The sequence below is a fragment of the Micromys minutus genome, assembly GCF_963924665.1.
Source record: "Micromys minutus genome assembly, chromosome: 27".
NCBI lineage: Eukaryota > Metazoa > Chordata > Mammalia > Rodentia > Muridae > Micromys > Micromys minutus.
Genome location: NC_137962.1, coordinates 41,946,132 through 41,956,100, shown reverse-complemented (window position 1 = coordinate 41,956,100; position 9,969 = coordinate 41,946,132). Strand labels below are relative to the sequence as shown.

The window sequence follows — 9,969 nt, the reverse complement described above, 5'->3', positions numbered from 1 at the left end:
AGGGGGCTCGGAGGGCACCAGGAAGGCACAGCCAGGGGACTCAGAGGGCCCCAGAAGGCACAGCGAGGGGGTTCAGAGGGATACCGGCCTCCACCTTTCCACCGCAGAGCTCAACAGGTCTGAGCATGAGCAGAGGTGCACAGGACACCAGACCCTGTGCCCTGAGACAAGCTAAGGAAGCACCCCAGCTCATCTGGTTCCCAGGGGACCATGTGCACCTGGCCAGGAACTTGGGGATTTTTGAGTGAAATGTTACAGCGTAAATTGGGTCACCGCCCAAGTCCCACTATCCTCCCTTCTCCAGCTGCTGGAAGTCAGAAGTACTTACGGTGGCTTTGTTGTTGTGCCTTTGCCCCCTTGGGATTCCATAGACACAGGTGTAAACTATTTGGAAAGAATAGTAGATAGTAGAAACACATTTCTCAGTGCCCGTGTGTGTGTGTGTGTGTGTGTGTGTGTGTGTGTGTGTGTGCACGCGCAGCTCTCTTCATGCATTTGGTGTCATTTTCCAGATCAAAATTAATCCTTAGCGATTAGAAAAAGGTAACCGGGGACCTTCTTTTGCCTTTTGCAGAGGATACACTATATAAAGCCACTTTCCAGACTTTGGCTTAGGAATGTACTGAGTCACAGTAATTTGGGGTCACAGAAAGTCCGTTCAGATTCCTTTATTGTACTGCAAAGTCCAGTGCTCCCCAGTCGTGGCTCCTCTTCAAGTGCTCCCCAGAAACTTGCTGGAGAGGGCAGACACATGGCTTGAGGTGTCTTCCTAGGTGTTTGGCAGCTACTTTCCAATGGCCTGTCCTATCCAGCGTCTCCCTCTCTTCCCTTAAACTGCCCGAGGCCAACTCTGCCATCTGCACAGCAAGAGGGCAGATGCCAAGAAAGTGCTAGGAGGCAGTGAGGAGACAGAGTGGGAGCAGGCAAGGTGTGTTCCAGACAGAGATGGAGATGAGAGGGTGGGAGGAGGCTGTCACCAGAGAGAGTGGGCCAGGAGCTGTGAGATTTGAACCCTGAAAAAAAGCCCTGAGGTTTAAAAAGGCCTGAAGAGGGAACAGAGGCACAAAGCGATAGAGTTCTTGAAAAACTCAAGAATAAGGCAGACAGATGGCTCCCTGAGGTGAAATAAGACCCAAAGTAGACCTGAGCTCAGGAGATAGTTGAGGCTGAGGTGGGGGAGGTGATTAGGAAAATGCACCAGGTGGAAGGGCCGAGCCCCTCGTGGAAAAGCCAAGAGCAGGAGGCAGTGATGCTGCCAGGCGAATTCAAGTGGAGCTCAGTTCAGGCGGCTGTCAGCCCGGTCCCAAACTGCTTTGACACCGACCTGGCAGCCACCTCTCCAGATGGGTATCGTGCGTGCATTACGGCAGTGATGCAGAGTCCTGGCCTCCAAGACCAGGAGATCATTTTTTGCTTTTGAATGTGCCCAGGATCTTGGGAACAAATTTGCCCATTTTACTGTCCCTGGTGTCCTCATCTGCCAAGTTGTCTCCTGCCCCACTACTGCCAGCGTCTTCCTTTTTGCAGAAGACTTCAAAGCGACTGTAGACACGCTTCTCTTTGCGCATGCTCTCCATGCGGCGAAGGAGCCGGTCACGCTCCTCTGCACTGGCTGGCAGGGTGCGGCTGAGCCGGCCTTGTGTCCCTAGGCTGTCTGAGCGGAAGATGGCAGAACACTTGTCTTTGTCGGACATGTCTGGGGCCAAGTCTCCTGCAGTTGGTGGGCGACCTACATCAGAACTGCTATGGGCTGGAACTGGAGCAGGGACTGCGCGGTGCTTCTGGCCATGGGCACTGATTTGCTCCAGAATGGCCTTCGTGTCATCTCGCAGGTTGCTGCTGTACAGAGCATTGGCGGTAGCTGAAGCTAGGCGGACCCTTGAGCCTCTCTCCTCTGCAGCAGCCTCTGTGCTGTCACCCCGAGTCAGCGAAGGTCGCCGGGGGCTCTCGGGCTGCCCATTTTCTTGAGGAGCTGGGAAGCTGCCCTCATCCTCCCCACGCCGCTCATTCTTGGGGCTTAGCAGCTGTCTGAGACGGAGAGAACCCTTTCGCAGGACCTCCATGGCGCCACCAGACACCTCCTCTGTAGGGCCAGTCTTGGAAGACTCCCCAGCGAAGGTGAGACTGCCTCTGCGCTCGGGCACAGGGGGTACTGGACTACCCCTGCGCTCAGGGACTGGGGGTACCGGGCTGCCCCTGCGGTCTGAATAGGTCGAGGTGGGACTCCCCTTCGGTTCCATCAATCCTGTGGTTGGGCTACCCCTCCGATTCGGAAATCCAGACGTGGGGCTCCCCTTGCGCTCAGGATAGACGGGAGTGGGACTCCCCTTGCGCTCCGGGTAGGCTGGGGTGGGGCTCCCCTTGCGCTCAGGGTAAGCTGGGGTAGGGCTCCCTTTTGGCTCAGAATAAGGCAGCTGGTGTGTCCCAAACCCGTCTGGCGGAGGGCTATCTCGACCTTGTGGAGACAAGGAGCGGCTTTGGGCAGACTGGAAGCGTGATGGCAGGCGGTCTGTGCTGCCCAGCGTATCCAGCAGTTGCGCAGCAGTCAGCGAAGCGGTTCCTGGGTGTCGCTCTGCCTCCTGGTGCAACTGCTGGGCAAAGGAGTCGCGCAGGTCAAGCAAGCAACTCTCAAGGCTGCGGCGCTCAGTTCCCGCTCCTCCTGGTGCTACCACCTCCTCCCGCCAGGACTGGGACACTACAGCCTTGCTGTGGCTGGTGGCAGTGATGGCACCCCCTGCACCACCAGGGTCTCGGGCAGGGCCCTTGTATTTCTCCAGTAGCTCCGCCACTTTGGCCGAGGCGCTGGAACGAACAGCTTTTCCGCTGGGACCCAGAGTTTCACTGACTGTTTGCTCTTTGTGCAACAGCTGTACTTTCTCGGTGGCTGCTGTGGTCCCAGCAGCACCCTCGGCCTGTGACGCAAAGATGAGCGATGAGCGCAACCTGGAGCTGCGCTGGATGAGCGGGTTCAAGCGTGAGCGGAAGGAGTCCTGCTTAGCCAGGCTTGTCTCTTCTGGGCCCTCACGCTCGGAGCTGTCACCGCCACCGCTTCCGGAGCCTGGCTTTGGTCCCTTAGCTGGGAAGGGTGCAGGAGAGCGGAAGGCGGAGGGGAGTAGGTCCCGGCCTCCAGGAGCCAGCACTTCATCTTCACAGGTCTCAGCTTCCATGGGTAGACCCTCCTCCCCACCATCACCGTGGCAGCCGCTCAGGTAGGAAGCAAGGCGCCAGTGACGCAGCCCAGCCCGGCCCTCGGGTCCACCCCTGCGCTCAGGCTCTGCCTCCGGAGCGGTGTCCAGGCCTTGCCTCAAGTTTGCTTGGCATGGAAAGCGCTGGCTCAGATTGGGACGTGAGGCCCCACTGGGCTCCAGACCACGGGGACTGAGTCCAAAGGCAGGATCCGAGCCGTGGCGTACCTCCCGAGATGCGCTGGATGGCACATATTCCAGCCGTTGGTGTACATCAGCACCGAGTTCTGGGAAGCGGTGCCCAGCACCTAGCGCAAAGTCGTCAGGCTCCGCAAAGCCAGGTCGGCCTGCACGAAGCTTCTCGAAGAGGCCCTGTGGGCGCGCAGGAGCAAACTGTGGATCCCATTGGTAATGCTGCTGGTAGAGCTGGTCCCGTTGGAAGTGGCTGGTCTGGAAACGGAAGTCATCGCCATGACTGAGGAATGTTTGTCGTGACACCTGCCGAGCGGCTGCAAAGTTCTCCACTGCTCCTGCTCCGTCGGCTGCTGTGTAGCTCTGCCGCTTGAAGGCATCCATTTCCAGGTGTCGTGACTGGAAAAAGCCCCGGGGGCCCGCGAGCTCTCCGATCGGCCCAGCCTCAGCTGGACGCGCCAGTGACCGGAGCCCTGTGTGAGGCTCCAATGCTCCGCCAGGCATTCGCTGCAGCTCTTCTCGGCGGAAAGCCGATAGGAAGTGGCGGTCAGGGTCTAGGAAAGAGGGGAAGCCTAGGCCTTCTTCCCTGGGCGGTGGGAAGAGGAGGTGCGCCCGTTTAGGGAAAGAAAAAGGTGTTGGTGCTCCAACCCCGGGGACGCCCACCAGGGGCCCAGCCCCAGTGTATGGAGCAAGCGCATAGGCATCCATTCGGGCTAGCGCTCCAGCTGAGGGCACCAGTGGCTCCGACTGTGCAAAGAGAATGCGGAACTCTTCGTCGAAGCTGGAGACCAACTCTCCCTGGAACACATGAGCCAGGCTGCGGTGGATTTTCTCAAAGGACCACATGAAGCTGTGGGCAGGATGGCAGGAGTCAGGGAGAGGAAGCAGGGCCACAAAGGCTAAAGGTGGCGGCTGGATAATCAGGGGTCTGTAAGGATTTGGGCTGGTAGGCTATGGCAAGGAGAGTTTTATGGGAAGGAAGTGGGACCACGGAGGAGTACTAGGCGGGAAGGGCCAGGGCTAAGGGAAACCCACTAGGCATACCTATAACTCCCGCTCATCACTACGGCACAGTCCACAAGCAAGAACTTCTCCTTCAGATGGCCCTTGAAAGACTTCCCAGTGCGGCAGTAGTAAGTGGGACCTGCCACTGTGCGCACACGCAGGAACTGGAAGAGAGGGGAGTCAGGTCTTCACCAAAGGTATTTTTCCCTCCACTCCCCTGGCTTAGTCACTCACATCCACATGGTGCAGGTTGACGCGACACTTGTCGGCCATGTCTAGGAAGTGCTGGGCGTTCATTTCATCCAGCAGAATGTAGACCGGGACTCGCCTTGCAGCGGCTTCCAGCACTTCACTGAGCAGATCCACGTCAGTGAACATGTCCATCACCACAGCTACCACCTGCGAGGTGGGTATGACGTCAGTGGAGAGGGCAGGGTCCCGCCATTCTGCCCTTCTCTAGCCACATTTTTACCTACAAGCACTGTAAAATGACCATCAGCCGGCCCTAGGAAAGAGTGGCCATGAATGGGAGGGTGGCAGAAGGGACACAGCGGAGGGACACAAAACAACTGATACTTCGTAGTCCTTAAGGGAGCCTGGAGCAGGAACTATACTTTTAGGATGCTTCATTCAGAGGGGGAGTAGCTGCTCTGTGCGTGTTCGGATCCTAAGCTGGCAAGGAAGGTGTCAGTAAACTCAAGCTTGACAGGCCCGGGGGTCTGTCAACTTCCCAGAGCAGGGGCAAAAGCCAGGTCTTTACCATTCGGCCTTGCTATCTCTTTAACATTCCTAGTTTCTGAGAGTGTTCCTGTTTCCTAATACAAGACTGGATGGTCACTGGCACCGACCTCCCTGAACGCTAGCATTACTGGCCAGTCTTCTTGGCTTAAACACTTGGTTTTGTTTTTTTCCTGATTTACCAACTGCTTGGGGGGAGGGGAGAGTTGCTCTCAGCTGGGCAAGGCCCTGAGCTTCTAGGTATTGGCCATGGTCCTAGACAAGCAAATGTCTATCTACAGAACCCACTTACCAAGTCCCAGGCGATAATAAATAAACTCTACAGAGCAATCCTACTGCTGAGGTCTGGCTGGCCAGCCCTGGCATCCCAAGCACCAGGAATACTTTTCTATCTCCCACACCCTCCTATTCATGCTTCAAAACCCAACTCAGGATGCCTTTCACCATCCATTGAGCCTATGAGAATGCACCTGCTGGGCAGAGCGGATCATCCTGCGAGCTTCATCTTTGATGCTGGGGCTGTCAGGTGGTGGAGGCTGTACCAGTGTGGTGACCTCTGTGCCTTGGAAGCCAAATGTCAGGGGCCAGCCCAGGTCCAGCTCAGGCACAGCCTGGTCTGAGTTCACGGGCCAGTAGGTGCCCGAGGAACCGTCCATGTCCACATCAGGAGTGCCTTCAGGGGGTTCCCGGGCCACATATTGTGGGGGCTGCAGGTGACGGCTCACATGTTCCAGCTCCTCAGGGCACAGGAAGTCAGGTGCCCCCTCAGATGCCAAGAAGCGGTTGTAAGCTTCTGGTCCACCCTCAGTCAATGCGTCCACCGCTAGGCGGTAATACTCTTTGTAGTGAGGTGGCAGATACCCAGGTGCCAGTGGGTTGTCCCCCTGCGAGCTGCTCTGGGAGCGACGGGCCATGTTGGGGCCAGGGGCCTGGAGGAGCAGGAAAATGCATTAACTGGGGGTGGTAGGACCTACTTACCTATTCCACAAGTGGTCACACACAGTTGATGTAGGTGCTAGACTTGGGTTTAGCTTATGCCTGCGAGCTCTTGCAGGCCATAGCATGCCCCTAGCAGGGAAGGCATGGGCCAATGGTACTTAGCCCTAAATTCCCTTCCTGGGGCTGACACCTTGTTTGCATCAGTCTCAGGGACTGCCAGCATCTGCCCCATCCCACACAGGTAAGAGACCCCACCTACCCTTACTTCAGAGTCAATGCATTCATGACCCATTTACTTTGTGCCCCCCCTTTCCTATAAAAATACGTTTTGGTTAAGATACAAATGCAGTCTGGTTAAAGAGACCATTCCTTTTTTTTTTTTTTAATTTTTTGTCCTGAGTCTCTGCTACCTGAAGATCCCGGGCAGTGCTCTGATCTGTTACCTTCGCAGCACACAGCTGGGAGGGGTGGTAAGACACCATACCTGCCCAAGGTGAGCACAGTGGAGATTGACTCATCCAGGGATGATGGCTGTAAGCCCCACCCACACCTCTTTCCTCAGCCCACACCTCTATCTGCCCACAGTCCCTTCACTGAGCTCCCTGCCCCGACTCAACCTTCAACCTCTCTAAAAGGCTTCACCCTTTGCCACCATCTCACCTCAGCTAAAACCTCCCTGGCCACAGGTCCTTGGGACCAGCCCCGCCCTGTAGGGTCAGTCTCTCCTTTATACCTTCCCAGACTCACTCACCTATCTGTCCTGACGGTGACAGAGACTTTTCCGAGACCCTGGATCACCACCTTCTCCCCAATACACTAAGAATGTAGGTAGAGCCTTTACTACAAGCCTTGTCCCAAGTTCTCTGTCCCCTATCACAGGTGCCTCAGTATTACTACTGTTCTCCTTCTCACGTGGCTGGTGTGCGCGCACGTGCACGTGTGACTTCTGTGACTTGGAAGCCAAATGTCAGCGGTCAGCCCAGATCCAGCCTGGTTCACTGGCAAGTAGGTGCCCGAGTTCACATCAGGAGGTCCCTGGACCTCGAGCATGAGCAGCGGATGCTTGTGGTTGAAGAAGGCATTAGAAGTGACAACCAGACACCTGGAAACCTGCTGGCCTCTGGCCTGGGAGTTGCCTTAGGTCCGGCTCACACCATTGAAATGGCTTGGGACGCAAGCCCTGCCTAGCACACAGGTCCCTGGATGTTAGTCCAAACTAGGAAAGTATTTCTGCCCAAGAATCGGAGTGCCATGAGGCCTGCCAGATGCTGACAGGATGGCAGCTCTGGTATTAGGGGACACCCGCTCAATGATGTTGGGGGTCAGCGAGACTCTGCTGTGTCTGTGTATGACCCAGGGAACCATAGTGTCTGCCATCCCTAGGGGCATGGTGTAACACATTAGCTAGTCCAAGTGTGACAGAGATTAGAGGTGGGGACACTCCTATGTCTACTGGCCCTAAGAAGAGTGCTCTGATTTCCCTCTGGGGCATTGCCCTGACTGGAGGCTGTTGGTTTTCCTTCCGGTCTGCAATGTGAGGCGTGGCACGTTATTCCGGGGAGAATCGAGACAGACCACCTGGGGTCTAATGCTAGCCTGTCTGCTTGGACCGGTCTAATACTGTACCCAGCATTCCCACACTACCTGGGGTACTAGCATGATCACACTGGGTGTGGGGGTATGCTCACTCTGAGGGGGCACTTCCTGGTATAAGGAAGACAGATATATGGGTTGGGAACTGGCCTTAGTCCCGAGCGGCTACTGTGGTACCTGACCTCACAGCAATCACACACGACCTTATGTGCCCTTATACTCTTTCATTGGTACACATCACCCCGTGACTACAGACCAGGGGTGACCCCTCCTATCCAGTGAATCCAACAGTCTGCTAACTGACATCTGCCTATCCAAGTGGGGCCCTGCTTAAGGAAGGAGCCTATCCCACCCAAACCAGTGACTCAGCAGGAATTTTTTGTTCCTGACCTCCTACCTGAAGCTAGTCCCCAGGCCCTTCACCACTAACAGCACAGAAAATGACCCTTTCCCCTCTTATCTGGCAGGAGGTAGTGGTGTTCCTGTGTCCCATGGGGGAGGACCTTAGGTCACTGCACAAAGAGGATGACTGTGATCAAGTAGGATTGGGGTGGTAAGGGACAAGAATCTGGGAAGTGGGATTCGGCTCAAAGACCGGAAGTCTATAAATTATACAGCTTTCGGGTTAGGCACTGCAAGGCCCAAGAGTGTTACTGTACCCAAGGAAGTTAGCGGCTATCCAGGCCAGGTATCTTATCAGCCAATCCAGTCTAGGGATGTGAGATCAGGAGTTAGTTGAGTCTAGATTTTCCTGTCCTCCACACAAGGATCCAGCCCTAGACACCCTGGTTCATGGCGGCTTGGGGAGAGGCTCCGGGAAAGGTACAGGTCATGTCCTGACAACATCTAGGCCGCCAGAGCGAATCGCACTCTTCTGCCTCCAACTTGCTAGCGTGCCCCTGGGAAATCCCTCAGCAGGTGCCCCACAGCACAGTCCCCCAGTCCCCGACCCAGCCTCACGCACGCGCTCACTGCACCTCCCGGCCCAGGTCTAGAGACCAGACCCAGTGCCGTCGCGCGGAGGAGGCCCCAGCCTCCCGTCCTGTGCTCGCCGCGCCATGCCCGGCCCACTCCGGGGAGGGAGCCCTACCTGGCCAGGTGAGCGGGGTTTCGGCACAGGGGCAGCAGGAGCCCACCGCCGCCCAGCGGCCTCGCGGTCCCGTCCGTCCGACAGCCACTCCCCGCCGCGGCCCGCCCGCCTGTTCGGCCTGATTCACGCGCCCGCCCCCGCCCCGCCCGCGCTCTGCCTCCTGCCTGCCCGGGCAGCACCTGGGCGGGGCGGCCCCACCCAGACGCGCCCGCATTCCTGGGCCCTCCGCGCCCCGGACCCCGGACGCGATCCCGGGTCCCCAGTCTGGCCTCACTGGCGCCCCCAGCCCACACTCCAACCCCGACCCCCGAGCGCTCTGGTGGAGCCCCAGGGCTGCGCTCCGGACCCTGGCCAGCGTCACTCCAGACTGCTAGAGCTTCTTCTTTCAGGACACCGAAGCCCCTTGAACCCATTTGCGAACAGATCGCAAGAAGCCCCTACTGCCGACCCCTGACCCTCGCCCCGGAAGTTCGGGTGACTCGGAAGTTCCGGCTTAGTCGCTAGGAAACTGGCCAGCTCGACGCGAGGGGCGGAGCTTCTAGCCTCTGTGTTGTGAGAGGCAGGTGAGGCAGGTGAGGTCGCAGACAGGGGGGCCTGGGTACCCAGCTCTCTCAGGTGACCGCCCTGCCATACGCAGACACACCTCTGGTTTCCCCAGTCCACTCCCCTTGGGCTATCTTCGCACGTGAGACGGACAGCTTAGGAACTCCACGGACCTCCCCACTCTATGCCCAACCATATAGGATCCTGCACACACACCGGTATCCATGGGACCCCTCAGGCACAAGGGAATCTGGGATGCTCTATAAGCAGAAAACCCTCTGACATACAGAATCCCGCACACCAATCCCTCCTAATCCCCCATCTCACATGAGGATCACTCTCTAAACTGCCCCAACAGTGGTCAGTCTTGGTACCCACGGTCCTTTCTTTATACACACCGATTGAAGGCACAGAGGTCCTGTCTTAACACATGCACATTAAAGAGTCTGCACCCAAGATGCTGCAAGTACTTGCCCCTCTACAGACAGGGAACCTCATGCTCTTATCAACCCCAACACATCACTGGTACACCTGAGGACTTAGTTCCTCCTAGGTCCCTAGTCTACCCAGCCCTCCCTCCAACCAACCTCTCTACTTATGCCCCTCCCTGAACTCCAAGCCAGCTCCCTATCTACCAAATATCCAGTCCCAAATCCCCAATGTCAGCCACCTGTCTGAACATTT

At 57.1% G+C, this 9,969-nt stretch overlaps 1 protein-coding gene across 1 annotated transcript; it reads right to left on the bottom strand.

Annotated features, from left to right (window-relative positions):
• Positions 1-748: 748 nt before the first annotated feature.
• FAM83H (family with sequence similarity 83 member H) lies at positions 749-8,807 on the bottom strand. The gene is made up of 5 exons (XM_080939549.1): positions 8,743-8,807; positions 5,591-6,049; positions 4,617-4,781; positions 4,422-4,546; positions 749-4,227 (listed from the first exon to the last, which is right to left on the bottom strand). Exons 2-5 carry the CDS (start codon positions 6,032-6,034, stop codon positions 1,404-1,406), a joined length of 3,558 nt encoding a protein of 1,185 aa, XP_080795675.1. The 5' UTR covers positions 6,035-6,049; positions 8,743-8,807; the 3' UTR covers positions 749-1,403.
• Positions 8,808-9,969: the final 1,162 nt, after the last annotated feature.

What these genes read in the sequence shown, in the direction of transcription:
- FAM83H (XM_080939549.1), bottom strand. Translation starts at nt 6,034, where the DNA reads ATGGCCCGTCGCTCCCAGAGCAGCTCGCAGGGGGACAACCCACTGGCA. An exon ending in TCAACCTGCACCATGTGGAT is followed by an intron (nt 4,547 to 4,616) that starts GTGAGTGACTAA and finishes CCTCTCTTCCAG; the next exon opens with TTCCTGCGTGTGCGCACAGT. An exon ending in GTGATGAGCGGGAGTTATAG is followed by an intron (nt 4,228 to 4,421) that starts GTATGCCTAGTG and finishes TCCTGCCCACAG; the next exon opens with CTTCATGTGGTCCTTTGAGA.